We start from the raw sequence: 16,174 nt of genomic DNA, 5'->3' as shown, positions 1-16,174 counted from the left end.
AAGTTTGAAAAAGTCCAGAAAAGTTACCTGTTTCCTACACTGGCTGCTTTGCACTGTCAGGACTAAGACTGGCATACCTGCCATTCCTCTTCAGATGTAAGGGTCAGTTCTGCAGTTTCTGGGTCTAGCACAGCAAACCCTACTGCCCTTCCCAGCCATCAGTGTAAGAGACATTTTTCAGCATGATTATGGGAAATCACTGGAAAGTTAGTCCTGGTTTTCAGAAGAGCAGTCTAGGCACTGCTGATTATGAAGCAGCCCCAAAATCAGTGTCTTGCTGGTTCTCATTAAGCCCTAACTGTGTATGTGCATCCAACCTAAACTGGGCTCACTGTTCACGTGACAGAAAAACTGGCTTCAGTGTTGCAATGCAGTGTACAGTTTACATCAGTGTCAGAAAGGCTATATTAAGTTCATGCACCTACATTTCCAGAAAGCTTTTATCTTCACCTCCAGCAGACACCCATCTCAGCCTCCCCTTCTCCCTACACAGCTTTTACAACATGATAGGCAGCTGCCTGACACGTTCTTTGCCATTTACTGCCATACTTTTTGGTTGCTGCAGGATAGATTTTTCTTCTAGAATTGCTCCAGCATCTTATTACTACAGGTAATACTGGAATATTCCAGGGCATTATTATGTTCAATTTTCCTAATATCTGAACTTCAGACAGGATATTATTTTGACATAAAGACAGCCTAGTATCCCAGAAATGCAAATATAAACTAAAGCCTAAAGTAGAAATTTTATCTCCTGTTTTGCTAAGGAATATGCAAATCTGCAAATATGAGGCTGAAGAATTCAGTTTAAGTCATTATACCAGTAAAAGGCATGCAGCATAATTTGCCTAGGAAATAGCCAATTGAAGAGCACTGCTTTTGTAAATTAGCTTTTTACTTCTGAGCAACGATTCTGAAATGTCATGAAGTCTGCTAAAATATGAGACAGTTAACAATGAAATTTTCTAGTTCTTACAGGAATTTAAAATTTTGTTATTTCAAATGAAGCCTCACATTATCTAAAATTATTTTGAGTAAACTGAATTGTAATTCATCTAGATTTTATTAATTTTATATGTCTATTTTGAACAGAAAGCTAAAACAAAAGAGTTTTAACCAGTCTTGTTTAAAATTAAAAGCATTAAATTTGCTCTCTTAAGCCTTAAAGATTATTTTTGTATGAAATTATATTGAGATGACCATGTTCCTGTTTGTTGAAATGGCATTTACCAGCACAATACCCGCCCCCTCCCCCATATTAAAGCAGCTCTAGAAAAAATGCTTTATTCACAAAGACTGTTTTGGAATGAAGGGAAATAGGTTTTAAAAAGATACTGCTTTAACTTCTCCATTATAGTAGTGTACTGTATTCCTGTACACAAGCACTCTGTGGATATTTTTAGAAGATCTTACTTTTGGTTTTGGAATTTTGGTTTTGGAAACATTAACAAAGTAGAGGATGATGATGTGGGAGACAATTGTTATCAGATGTCTATTATTTTAATCTAAAACATTTTATAAGTACATCTGAATTTCAAAAATCCAATTTAATCTAGAAATTTCTGCCATTATAGCCAGGAAGAAAAATTTGACTTACCTTTTGCTGTTAGATCAGAGTGCCACCAACTGCATAGATTAAATTCCACAAGGAATCTAGAGAAATTATTAGAGTTTTAATATTACCCCACAGAATGTTTTCAGCACACTAAACTGGCAGTAGTTCGATACCATAAACCCTATTTTAAATAAAAGCTAGCATAGAACTGAAATTCATATTATTAACATAACTCTGGGATCATTCGTTACTGCTATTCTCATATTTTCACTGGGTTGTATTTTACCACTGCGAATTTATTCTGAAATTAACCCCACCAAGAAATCATAGATTTACCTGTTATTAGTTAAAATTATTGATCTTATTTGAAGTGTCCATTAAAATTTGCAATACACAGCAGCTTACAGTAGTTTTACTGTTGAACATTATTAAATATTATTCCTTCATTTTGACCCTAGTAAAAAGCCATAAGATTATAACTGTCCTGGTTAAAGTACAGGAGTACACAAAAAAATAATTTCTTACATGAATTCTGGAGCTAAAGTAATAAAATTACTTTATTTCTAGAAGCAGAAAAGATAGTTTAACTAGCATCTAATAAACTCTAACTAGACATGTAGAAAATGCATTTTCTCACTAAATTATACTACTATTTACTTTGAAGAATGGACTGAAATTTGTCAGTCTATCAGTTATTGCAAGAATGTGAAACCAACATCCAGTTTATCATATGGACATGAAACTACAGTACTTATAGGCACAGAAGGTTTCTCAAAATGTTTGAAGCTGTGATATACTAGCATTAAAGTCTAATTTTAACACGATCCCTTTCCCTGATATTTAAAATTTGAAACCTGCTTTTAAGATCAATCTCTGCCCTTCAGCAATAGCTGTTCAGTTAATTCTCCTTAACGCCTACTTCAAACTTTGATGAAAGCTCACACAATTTACAATTAAAACAATTCAACAACATGAAAGAAAAAAGGTTCTATTTCAATCAAGATAAAATTCACCTAAATCTGCAACTTTGCTCTCCAATAAGAATTGTAATAAACATATAGGTTAATAACACATGATAAATTTTAAGGTTTCCTTTTCTCCATCTAATGTTTCCCTGTGAATTCTCTCTCTTAAAGGAAATACTTACTGCATATTAACTGGAAATGTTAGAAGAATCAGGCAAGGTAAAAAAATTCAGTAACATCCAGAGTACACATTATCTGGCATACACTGTAAAAGGTCCATCTTACAGAATTTCATGAAGTGACACACAAAATAGTGAATCACTCTAAGAGTTTGCTATACTGACAACAGCCCACCCAAGAAGCATTACAAACAGCCAGACATTTATATAATATTTAACTGTAACCACAATAATAAATTGGGTTTGTATATTGCAGTCTGCTAGACTTACTAAGCAAAGACATACTGATATAAGTGAAGACAATGAATAATAATGTAATAGAAGTGCAACTGTGCACTCAAATAGCCAAAATTTTCTCAGATTTTAACAGTGTAAAATTAGAAAGCAAAAATTGACAAATATTACCATTTTAAAATCATATAATAAAAGCAGGACAATGTATGGAAAAGGCAAAAAGTACAAATATTAAGTATGCACAAATATAAATATTCAGTAATTCATACAAATATTAAGTTCTTCATAGAGTTTACTTACAAGACAAGCTCAGTCATAATCCATTTTACTGCAGCAAAGAAGGCATTGTAAGGCTGAAGAGAAGCAACTCATTTAATAAAAAGGCAAAACATGCTGTATTTATATCTTAACTGAATGCTTCATGTAAAGAAAATGTTATGGATATTCTAATGGATGGTAGCATGAGAAAAAGCAATAACTTTCTCTTATGAAGAACCAAACATTATTATATTGAATATTAAGGTATATAATAATGAAATTTCCTTTTAAGGCGGTTGGTCACATAGAAGAGGAAAGTTTTGCAAATGACTCTTAAATCTTTAACCTCTAGGGGTTCCTATTTCCCAGGCTATTGCTGGAGGAACAGCTCTGGTAGATAATATGAGCTTTTCTTTTGCTGCAATTCAAAAGCTTGCTTCTCTGTAATGTAAATCTCTATTCATTACATCAGTCTAATTAGGCTAGAAAAGCCTCTGAAGTTTGAATATACCTAAATGAAGTTATCTGTGTCATATTGAAGGCTCATTGTAAGCACATTAAGTAGTTTTTAAGATTCTCCCCGCCTCCCTTGCTTTTGCTGGATCACAAGAACTAGGCAAATGCTTTGAAAATCCTGTTTACTGTACTTTGACATTTTGAATATTTTATTTTTTAAAAGAATACCAATAGAAGGATTCATTTATGAAAGAGTCTCAGGCAGAAAAGACAGTTTCCAGAAATCTTTGTCCCACTCCTTTGCGTTAGGATCTCCTAGCTTCATAACATTTTGCAGACTTCATAGATTCCCTATCAACAGAGTATTTTAGCATGTATAAGGAGTCATACTGACTAACAGAATTACTCAGATACCTAAAGTCATGCTTACCTGCCCTGAATCAGCACCTTACTGAAGCAGTGCCATTTTGCACAGCAGTAACTGGCCATTTGAACTTTTCTGATGCCACAAAAAGTATTTCTGCACAGGGCTGATAACTCAGACAGCAATGAGCCAGTATCAGTCCATGGCATTAAAGGCTGAAATAGCAAGCCAGCAGAATGCAAAATGCCTGAGACAGTAAAGATTTTCACCTGTTAAGGACTGTCTTATAGGAAAAGATAAAAAGCTACAAGTCTTTTCCAGAGATGAAAAGAAAACAAAATTTCAGCCTGTGAGACGTCTTATTTATTTTCATTCCAAATCATAAATCCTGAAAGTTCACACCCAAGTAATTAACTTTGTGCATACTATTTTTTGGTAATAGTGCCAAATTGTTCAGTGTTAAATAATATATGTATTATTACTTACGGACAATACATAATAAAAATATATTATGCATTATATATTTATTTTAATATGAGAACTAAACAAAATTCTTTAAACTCAATATATCTGAAAAAAACTCAACAATATGAACAGAAAAAGAATTTGTTTTGAAATTTTAGTGGAAAAACATTTCATTACATTGATGTAAAAGCATTCTTATGAAATGTGATTTTACTAAGACAGCCTTTTCCACTTCAAAGACTGTTCCTTCAAAAACTGCAGCAAAACCTGTAGTTTTATTCTTTCTATGTATTGAAACCATCACTGAGCCAAAGGAATTGAGCTGGGTGACTATGGCACCGATGCATTTGCCACAAAGTGGTTCTTTGGAGACTTATCTAGGACTTGAACAAATTAAGAAAATGTGAAAATAACAAAGTATCTGGATATCTGTACTGGTAAAAAAGGGCACAGGTGATCTGTAACTCTAGTCCTGTCCTGATTCTTCTTTACTTCCTCAGCCTAAAAATCTGTGATAGAATGAGGGGTCCGGCCTTGACACCTGCTATCCATGATATTAGCAGAATGTTATGATAGTTCCTGTAGTATCATAGAGCCTTTATATGCCTATGGTTCACCTGTATGCTGTTTCAAGTATGAACTTTTATTTTAAGAGTCTCAGTCTTGTCTGAATATCTATTCCTGTAAAAACAAGATTTAAAAAAGGAAGGATAAACATTTATCTAAACTAAATAACTTATATATAAAAAACTGGGCATAAAACCAGTAAAACAAAACAAAACAAAAAAAAAAAACAAAACTTCTGAGGAATCTAGTCTACCTGGATTTAATGTTTTTTTTTTTTTTTTAATATACTTTCTCTGTAATCATGGTTATTAGAAGTAACTGAATGGACAGGGCAATAATAAAATAACCAAAGCTCTGCCCATCTTTCATGTTGAACATCACAGAAAAACTCACTGACGTTTAAGGACAAGTTTGGCTATCTTTAAAAAAAACAAAGAACATTCTTGCTGTGTCTCAGCATATCCCACAACAGCTCTGCAGGATTTTTTCCTCTATAAACAGGGCCTGGACAAAAATCAGAATAGCAAAAATCTCTTGGATTAAAGCCCACTTGTGAGAGAAATGCTTCAGATTTACACGCTGGGTGCTTAAGCAAGATAAACTGAAGCCCCAAGCTTTGGGATGAAGGCTGTTGCTGAGAGTTGTAATATATTTCAATTTTTTTAATGCAAATGTGATTCACAGCATCCTGTTCTATTTCCTTGACAATGTAAGTCTCACTGCACAGCCTGATTCTTGTTATCATGTCAAGATAATATTTTTTCAGATTCAGCCTTTTGCAGATAACAGACTGATGAATGCAAACTGAAATTTGCAGGTATTTGAAAAACAGTAATGTAAACATGTAAATTAAAACATCCCCAAATGTATATGATTATTAAGCCATAGAAGTTTTATGTATTTTTTAAAAGTTGCCAGAACTTTGAGATTTAGTCACCAGTTTAACTATGTGTAGCCTTTTTTTTTTTCCTAGCTAGATTCCTGTGCATTTAAAAATACCATCAGATAACTTTCCAGGCTGGTAAAATTGCTATAGTGTTTTACTGCTGGTTTTACATAAGAATTTTTGGTACTAATACTGTCATATACTTGTTAAAATGGTTCCTTTTTAGTATTCAAAACCTATACTTTATCTAACACCTCATCAGTTCTGATAGATTACTGTAGTGATTAGTAAAACATACACAGGACTATAAAATACCCTCTGGGTTATTACCTAGATATATGATTTAGCAACAAGGAAGCATAGGCCTTGCAAGACCCAGCTTGACTCTAATCAGGCCCTGCAGAGGGACAGGGTTTGTATTCAGATCTGGTTGCAAGACAAGGGTTAAGTGCATCGAAATGTTACTTTAAAAAGCATCTTTAAGTACTGGGGGGGGTGGGGGGATGGGGGGTGGAAATGTGTTAAAATCACTAACTTACATGCCTTGTCAATGAACAATTACTTTTCATAAAAAAAACCCCAATCAAATAAACCACCAACTTTTAATTTTAGTTATGCTTCTGCAGGCATGCATGTGGTTATATACAGAAAAAGGCATATGTGATTCCAGTCCCCCAAACAAAGACAATCTATCACCAAATTTTGAAGTCCTAAGAAGGAGGATTCATATGGTACAAAGAACATTCTGACAGAATCTCAGAAATGATGGCCCAGCATTAAAAATGATTGTGTAAGTATTTGAACTTGAAAATGCTTAACACTTTGCATTTGTTTATAATGAAACATTCCTTAAATGCACGAGGATAAACACAAGAGCTGTAAGCATTCCAAATCAAAATAATAGGCTTACAATGGCCATGAGATATTTTCTTTGATGATTGCATGGAAAGGTGCTCAGAAAATTTACTATACTTACATCCAGTAAGCTATGGGCACTGTCGCTACTCTCTTTGTTTGTTCTACACATGGCTTGGTAGTCATAAAGTGTAATTCTACAGAGAAGAACAGAAAACTGCTTGACTAAAAGAAGAAAACAGTGGAATAAAAATGATGATATGGAACAGTCTGCCCACAAAGCAGGCAGGAAAATAAAAATTGTAAGAGCAGCAGGGAAAAGAGGGAAAGGGATCATTAAAATACAAGTTACACAAAGGAGAATAAAGGTAAGAAATACTGTGAAAACTCTGTAAGGATTTTATCAGACTACAGAACAACGCAAAAACATAACTGGGAGAAACCAGAGAAGATACACATACAGTGTAACACACGATGATATAAACAATGCGAGGAGAAGAATACACATTCAACATGATGCTTAAACAATTGATTCTGGACTAAGATCAGCACATTTAGCCCCAGAAAGTGAAAAAACCTATGCATGTGAGGGGCTTCTCACAACAAACCACTCTTGAGCTCCAATAAAAGCAGAAAGACACTTCTATAGTTCCAGCATCTCAGTGCACAACTGATTTGGAAAAACATGGTTTTGCTTCCAAGGAAGGCATTTCCTTGGAAGCAATTTCAGTGTATTCACAGTACAGACAATTGAAGTAGGATAGGTTTACTTTTCCTTCTTTTCATGAGGGCAAAATATTCCACGTCAGGTACCTGCTGTAATCAGCATTTGCTAGAAGCCTCCTCAGATGCATAGTAAATGGGGAAATTTCTTTCTGCTTGTGATTTTAGTTATCACTGATACACTTCAAAGATCTAAATGTAAAATCCAGAACTCAAAGACAGCATACAGAATTGTTATTTTTTCTCTAAATGTGTCTGTCCATAGAGCAATTACTAATTATATCCGTCCACATAAAAAGATTTAACATCTATAGCAGATGTAAAGAATCTTTAGCTGATAAGTTGCAACAAATGTAAATATATAAAAGTCACTACTATTATTTGAACATATCCATTTGACTTTTGCATCAGCAGAGGGAAAAAGGAACACAACTGGACATAGATGGTTAAAAGATGCGAGATGGGACTTGATGTTTGGCAACATGTGCCTTGCTTCTAAGTGAAGAGGAAAGGAGAGCACACAAATTCGGCTACATAAAGGATGTCACGAAAGCTGCCAAAACCAGGTCATGAAATGCATTAGCATCACCATGAGGCATTCTGCACTGCATGCCATAAAACGTTGCAACCTGTACCAATAAAATGTAATCCACTGTGGTAGAAACTGTACATAATTTTTCTGATCTAATTTTGTGACAGCAACCATCACTAAAAGCTTATTATGCCTATATTTTCCTTTTGGCTTACAGGCAAAATATCTAATACATTGGAACTTGCAGCTTCAACTAAACATTTAGTACATGGTCATACTGCTTACATTATTAATTTTATCTTACATTCAGAATAGAAATGGCTAGGAAGCCATTGTTTTGTGGACTGGCAGAGAGAGGCACATGGTAGACAAACGCATAACTAGAGACCTAAACATGGGTGTAAGTTGAACACTGACCATACTTGGCAGAATCACGCCCACAGCCAGATCCGCGCACACAGATCTGCCAAGACAAACAGAGCAGTACATGGTGTAAGCTGTGCTGCCTGTGTGGCATGGAGTAATACACCACTTTCCTTAGCTTATTTTTAACTTTTTTCCCCCGTTTACCATGGTCAGAATCCAACCCCTGTAAGGTAATCGCTACGGCTCAGCTTTTCCAGTCTCAGTTGGCTTGATTATTTTATTCCTCTAGATCCAAAGACTGCACCTAGACCTCCTAGTGATGGTGGCAAGTGATAAGCGAACAAAGGCGGTTTACAGATGTTAATGTGCTCTCTGCAAAGCAGTCAAGGAATTCTATAAGGATGAAATGGTCCTATCCTGCTTCATTCAGTATGTAGTGTTCCAAGTAAAATGGCATTCAGTTTTTCTTTATTCTTTGTAAATAATTTTCAATATAGTAAGTTTGGTGACCATCTGGTGTTTGAAAGTGCAATCATTTTTTCGACTTTCAATTTCAAATAGCAAAACTGCTTGATTAATCTGTGGACTTCAATATTATGCTAAAAAGTGTCAATCAAATACTACTATAGTGTGGACATGGAGTGTCTATTATAATTTGAACTTCACTTCAAATATTGAAAAAAGCCTTCCCCACCAAGTTTTGTACTCATATTACATTTCTTCTGTAATTGTTACACTGTAATAGATGTAATAGACGCCCTGAGAAAAAAAAAAGTCATTAAAAGATTGAACTAGTTAATCAGACAAATAATCAGAAATATAATATTGTACTCTGATGTTAGATCATATTTGTTGTAGATTTTTATATCATAGGGAGTATACAACAATCTAATATTGTATTATGAGCAAGAGTAACACAACATAAAATATACATAAAAATAATAATATTAAATTATGCATAGTTAAAAAACTTTCATTTAACAAAGAAAGAAATACTAAACTTTAGAGTGATGGCAGAAGGGAAAATTTGTAATAAACCCCCTTCAAAATCACTGGAAATACTGCAAAATTATTGTTTGGAAATTCCTGAATACCACTGTGGATGAAATTACGAGTTTAGTTTTAGGAAGTCTATTTGAAGGTGTTTCCAGCATGAAAATTCTGGTTCAGGAACAAACTAGAAAACAGATAACATGTCCAGGTTAAAAAAACACTAGAGGAGCAAATCCTTATAAGGTATATGGTAGACAGATCACTTAACAAAAGCATAGAATGAGTTTTGGTTTTCGCACGTGTTTCCATCTCAGTAACTTTCAAAATGAGCAGGTTCAACACCTATCTGAAAGTTTCTAAAGATGATTCCAACTACTATGGTACAGGATGTTCAAAATATACCAGCAAAAGCATTATTGCAAAATGATCTTAAAAAACCCACTTCTTCTGTGCTAAAAAGAAATAGGAATTTAGCAGCACACTTCAAAGATCAGTGGATGAAGCCTATAACCACATTGAAATCTGAACACTGCAGTATAGTGAATCAGTTCTGGGTTCTCTGTCACTAGGAATGGTATTACGGTTCAGTATAGAGGGATTCCAAGGCATTCACAAATTCAAACCCAGTTTTGTTTTGGTTGGTTGTTGGTTTTTTTTCTTGCAAACCTAACAGGAAGGTAAGAGCTTTCCTGCCTTATCCCTTATAAAAGCAATTACAGGATTTGTAGTCAAAATAGCAGCCTAGGACACAGTGGTACTTCCTTGTTCAGTGTCATTTCCAGAGCATATTTTTATTACTAATATCTTTCTGTGACTTTAGAAAGTAAGCTTTCCTCTCACTCAGACAGACCTAAATCAGTGTTGCAGAAAGGCAGGCTTCCAGATTAGCTTTTCCAAAGTGATCATACTTCAGTTTTAAGTAACTGTTTGCAGCTAACCATATCCTATTCAATTGACTATAGTTAGTAAACATAACTTCCTATTTCCCCGGATTTGATTTTAATTCCATCTAGGTGCCCAAGTCCCTGCTATGTATTACAGCACCTCACAGGAGAGCTTTGTTCTTGCTATAGATAACATGCTTCAGACTTTCTGACATCACCATGCAGTTAACTGCCCATATTTCCACACCCGGATGCTGAAGTCTACAGAGCAATTGTTTTCAACATCAGTCATAGGACAAACACAGACTATGTGCAGTCATCTTTAACTAATGGCAAATAACTTACTTTTAATAAAAAATGTGCACCCTCATTCTATGCATGTTCAGGTGTCAAATACATTTTAGTGAAAATCTTTTGATTTTCAGTTTCCTGATACAGTAAATTGCAATTTCTGTACTTGGCAATTTACATAAAATTGAGTATGAATTTGGTTCAAGAAAATTAAATTTCTAAGACCCACCAGCAGCACAGGCTATATCAACAAATGTATTCTATTGCTTTCAGCTAGATTTTTCAGCCTATCTATGGATTTCCACTTGATAGTGTAAAATTTCATCACTGACTGGCAATTGTAACAGCTGAAAGATCTTCGATGCATAAAATTTCAAATGTTCTGTCACTGCTTTGAGATTTGGGTTTTTTCATGTAATGTGTAGGGATAATAAATTTCTTACTATGGAAGTATGTCAAGTCCATAGAAAAAAACGTAAGTGCTCCAAAGCATCCCCTCTACTCTGCTCTTGTGAGACCTCACTTGGAGTACTGTGTGCAGTTCTGGTGTCCTCAACATAAAAAGGACATGGAACTGTTGGAACAAGTCCAGAGGAGGGCCACGAGGATGATCAGGGGACTGGAGCACCTCCCATATGAAGATAGGCTAAGAAAGTCGGGGCTGTTCAGCCTGGAGAAGAGAAGGCTGCGTGGAGACCTCATAGCAGCCTTCCAGTACCTGAAGGGGGCCTATAGGGATGCTGGGGAGGGTCTCTTCGTCAGGGACTGTGGTGACAGGACAAGGGGTAACGGGTTAAAACTTAAACAGGGGAAGTTTAGATTGGATATAAGGAGGAAATTCTTTCCTGTTAGGGTGGTGAGGCACAGGAATCGGTTGCCCAGGGAGGTTGTGAATGCTTCGTCCCTGGCAGTGTTCAAGGCCAGGTTGGATGAAGCCTTGGGTGGGATGGTTTAGAGTGAGGTGTCCCTGCCCATGGCAGTGGGGTTGGAACTAGATGATCTTGAGGTCCTTTCCAACCCTAACTATTCTATGATTCTATGATCATGCAAAGGAAGCCAATAATATAGGAAGTCCTAACTATTGCTACTATGTTTTATTCAGTAGTCTATGTAAAAATTAATGGTGACTACCGCTCACTTGCAGTGGAAAAATGCTCATTAACTCAGACACAAGATATACAGTCTTTTCTGGCATTCTGGCAAGGAGGGGAAGGAAGGACAGTGTTGAATGGTAGGAAGAATTAAATAGGTTCTAAAGTATAGAGACAGTCCTTGTTGGGAGGTAGTAGAACAGTGTAAGAAATCCCATACTGTTGCTGTACTGGCTCTCCCACCTTCATTGTCTGACAGATAAATAGGGTTCAGAAGCTGTCAGACCAATACCTTTCACCAAAAAGAAAAAAACAATGAAATGCATAAAAATAAAGTACAGCATTTTGACAAAAAAAATGTGCCATCACGTATCTTTGTCCTTGCTGTTCAGCTATTCCCAATTGCCAAGATGCTCCAAATCACAACATGTATAAAACTACAACTCAACCTGTATTTCCAGCATACAGAATGACAATTCGTTTAGATAGCACACATGCCTGGGTTTCTCCGTAAGTGGGTAGAAAGATTCCCATATACTAATACATTGCATTAAATTAGTAGCAATATTTACAGAAATATAACAATGCAATATTTACAGAGATATAAACTCTAACAACTCTACAGAGATGTAACCTCTAACTCAACAAAACAGCTTTAAGACCTTAATTTTAGAGGTCACATGGACAAAATATTAACAGAAAACATACCACACAGCAGTGTGGGTATTTCAGAGCACAGGTATCAGATGCTCATCTTATGAATGAAAGGGAAAAAAAAAGTATGTCAGAGCAGGGCTCTTGTCAGTAATGACAAGAGGGAAGTTACAGATATTACTTGGTTCTTTTGTACCTACTTGTAAACCTGTACTAAGCAGTCTGCTATATCATTGCCTTTCTGACAGTTATTTTGTCAATGAAAATGGAATGTCATTCTTCAGGGTGGTACAATCACATAGCATTCATTTAGAAATCAAAGATTAAGGGTGCAGGCTTCATACTTGCTTTGCAATGCAGGACAGCTAATACAGAAGATACGTATTGGAAATAGGCTGCTCATTTTCCTACCTTGAATGGGTTCTGCCTACCCATCCAAAAAAATGCCTATTCATCTACCTGACTATGTTTTGTGGTATTTATGCCATAAACATAGAGGATATTTTGAGCATTTTTTTTTCTTGTATTAAATAAATAATCACTAAAGATAGGGATTTTTATTTTTATTTTTATTTTTAATAAGAACCGCTACATTGCAGAACTGCTACCTCACAGCTGCATTTCTCCAATATTAAATATGCTAACTCCAATATGAATTGTTCCTGCAATCTATCACTGATCTTCTCCAAAGTATACTACATTCAGAAACATTGCCAAATTAATAGAAGGTCAAATCAATGACTGTAATAATCCACATGAAAATAACACAAATGTTAAATATAAATATCCACTTAACACCTTCACAAAGAATTTAAGAATATCTTATTAAAATTTAAAAAAATGCATAAATAAGAAAGAGTAGCCTAAACTAAAAAGAAAACCTTCATTTGGAAGGCTGTACTGCCTCAGTGTCCTGTTGGTGAACAACTTAACTTGTTACTGTTTTCATGGTTTGGCCTTAAGAATGATCTGCTCTTTGCAAGTAACTCAGTAAAGAGTTCTGCGTTTTTTTATAATCTTACAACCTGGAGACAAAACACTTGCTAGTTTTTGGTTATACAACAAGTCAAGGCAGAGAGATGAAGTCTGCCTCTATGTACATGCATTTTGAGAACACTGGGACAGGGACAGATTTGGACTGTACCATGCCATAGGGGCATGGACAGCATGCGTTCTTCACTAAGAAACACAAGAATAAGTATGAACAGAGAGTAAAACTGAGGAACAAGAGAAGATCTCAAAGCAACAAGAACTTATTAGAGTGAACTTTAGCATCTAGGAAAGCTGGAATTCAGGGGTACACCACCGCAGTCATATCCTGATAAAATGATGAAATACAAAAGCATAGATTCTTCTTCACAGGCCAAGAGGATGCCTGGAGGAAACAGAACTGTTAAGAGGAAATTATGCTACTTCCATATGTCTTATGGAATTGCTTAGTTTTGAAAGTGTTTTGAAGTAAAGAGATTTAATTTTCCCTTACAAATTTATTACATTCATGTCTTTGGGGATCTTATTGCTGTAATTGCCCTTAATTTTTCTAATGTTACTGTGGGATTGGTAAGTTTTGGTTTTTTTTTTTTTTTAATTTTCATGCTTTGAGCAGTTGAATCTATTTTTATTTTTCAGTGTTTTATGTAAACAAAGTGTTGAGGAAACTAGGAAAATGTAAAGAAACTTTTTCTAAGTTATGTGAAGCAGATACTTTTCCATAAGCACATCTTAATTTATTTAATAATAAATTTAAACTATATTTAAATTATTTAACTATGTGCAATATTCAGGGCATAAGATAAACATCATATTGCTAAATGAAATCATAGAATATGTCACGTAGCTGTGGAGGCACAGATATAGTTTTTCTCCTTGAATATAAAACCTGTAAACTAAGAAAATATACATACATACACATGTACACATTATTCAAAAGAAGTACTGAGTTTAAAGAAATTGAGGAGGGAAGGAGGTATTTAAGTTCACTTTAAAAAATAAACAGCGAACACAAAAATTGAATTTCATCCTGCTGCAGGTTGAAAAGAAATATAGTCAGCAGCAAACAGCTCCCTTTTGTTTGACACTTCCAGCTCAAACCTAAAAAGAACTTCTACATCCCTCCAAATTAGTGGTAGTTGAGAGACTGCACAAAGGGTTATTTCATTCCTTTTGTGGAAGGAGAGCCTGAAAACTGGCATGGATCAGTGAGGTGGTAGCACGTATGTGCAGTGCCACTCAGCTTATTGGTGTGAAAGGAAGAAAGGACCTCCATTCTTCACAGTACTGGGGAATTCAGTAATAACTGCAGTGGAGATCAGGCACCATAGAACCTTCTAATTCTAAACTAAAAGGAGCAAGACAAGGGGAAAGCCATATAGTTCACTACTGGACAGTAGATGCCATATAAGAAGCAAATTGCAAGAAAGGATGGCTCAGGACATTATCAGAATGAAATGCTAACAAACAGACCTTGCTTTCTGATTTTGTCTCCATGGTAAGAGCAACAATGACAAGTATAATACATGCAGCATCTGCATTGTGCTTTCAGGGAAATGGTACTGGTAATAGATTTGGGCACCAACAGATTTTTGCATTAAACCAGTGCTGTTTTTTTTTTTACTTTCTTCTTATTCTATATAAAATAAGCTTTGGAAAAGCAAAACAGAACCTCACCCAAACAAATGAGTAATCTTAAAAATATGGAAAATGTGTCTGACTATTTTTCATGAGAGCCATCAAAGGTTTCTTCTTCATACTGCTGGAATAATTTTAAAGGTCTGATCTAGCAGAGCTCAATATTTTTTGTTGCTGCTGCTGCACAGAGCTATCTGTTGTACAGCAGGAAAAGCAGGTGGCTCATTTAGTGCAATTACACCACTCTGATTCTCTCCCATTTTTAACTGATTGGCAATGGCCAGTTTATTGTGCTTAAATAATCGGCTCATTGTGTTTACATTTTCTTTAGCAAGCAGCTCAGTTGCACTGAGCTAGTGGCTTCGTTATCAGTAACTCCCTTGGAGCTCAAGACCAGCAAAATCATAAACCAATGATCCATGCCAAATTGGCACCCATTGCAGTTTAGATGGAGTACTCAAGCCATGCAGTCTTTGTTTTCTCAACTGTGATGCCTACTACCATCGATTGTTCAGTAGATACTCTGTTTGAAATGCTTTGCTATGCAGGACAAAACAAATTGGGATGAATTAAAGCATTATCCCCCAATTTTGACTGCATGTTTTTGTTTGCATTAAATGCTTCATCTCTTGTGTAAACAGACCTTTTCATCATAGAAACCAATCTATAAATATGTATTACTTCACTTCCTTCTACAGCATACATTAAGAATGCAGTGGTAAACAGAAAAAAGGTTGCCACCCTTAGAAAACCAGAATTTGGGATGATTCAGTGAGTACTAGAGCTTTCCATTTCAGGTCAGTTATTTAGTGGGAGTGGTATCTAGTTACAACGTGCAGAGGCAGCACAGAAAGCTTTCTGCCTTTAAGAGAGTTGGTTTACCAAGGAAGCACACAAACCACCTGGTTTGAGGGCCTCCGTATACATCCTTACATGAAATAATTTAATTCAGTGGTTGAAGGGATCAGTGATATGTCTTTTTTTTATACTAGAAATGCACAGGGAAAGAAAAAGTCTAGTATATACAGTCAGCACTTTTCTTATGCTATAAGAGAACAAAGGGGTAAGGAACAGTTCTTAGAACATGTGAAAGCCATGAAGACTCCAGTGTTGAGTTACAGCTTAAAGTTCTTTCTTACTTCCCCGGGATGCATAATTTCTTTTAAAGGACAACACATAAAATCACTGTTAGTTTTTATTGTCATCATGATAGTAAGACCAGGTCAAT

The 16,174-nt window shown here is 35.4% G+C and overlaps 1 protein-coding gene across 1 annotated transcript in view; it reads right to left on the bottom strand.

Annotated features, from left to right (window-relative positions):
- CACNA2D3 (calcium voltage-gated channel auxiliary subunit alpha2delta 3) overlaps positions 1–16,174 on the bottom strand; it is a 498,676-nt gene that overhangs the window by 22,720 nt on the left and 459,782 nt on the right. The window contains exons 31-33 of the mRNA XM_065687615.1: positions 6,906–6,981; positions 3,234–3,286; positions 1,598–1,653 (exon numbers count right to left, since the gene is read on the bottom strand). Of these exons, the coding sequence (XP_065543687.1) occupies positions 1,598–1,653; positions 3,234–3,286; positions 6,906–6,981 (185 nt within the window). The remainder of the gene's footprint in view (positions 1–1,597; positions 1,654–3,233; positions 3,287–6,905; positions 6,982–16,174) is intronic.

This window comes from Lathamus discolor, chromosome 7, assembly GCF_037157495.1.
Source record: "Lathamus discolor isolate bLatDis1 chromosome 7, bLatDis1.hap1, whole genome shotgun sequence".
Taxonomy (NCBI): domain Eukaryota; kingdom Metazoa; phylum Chordata; class Aves; order Psittaciformes; family Psittacidae; genus Lathamus; species Lathamus discolor.
This window is presented reverse-complemented; position numbering and strand designations above follow the sequence as displayed.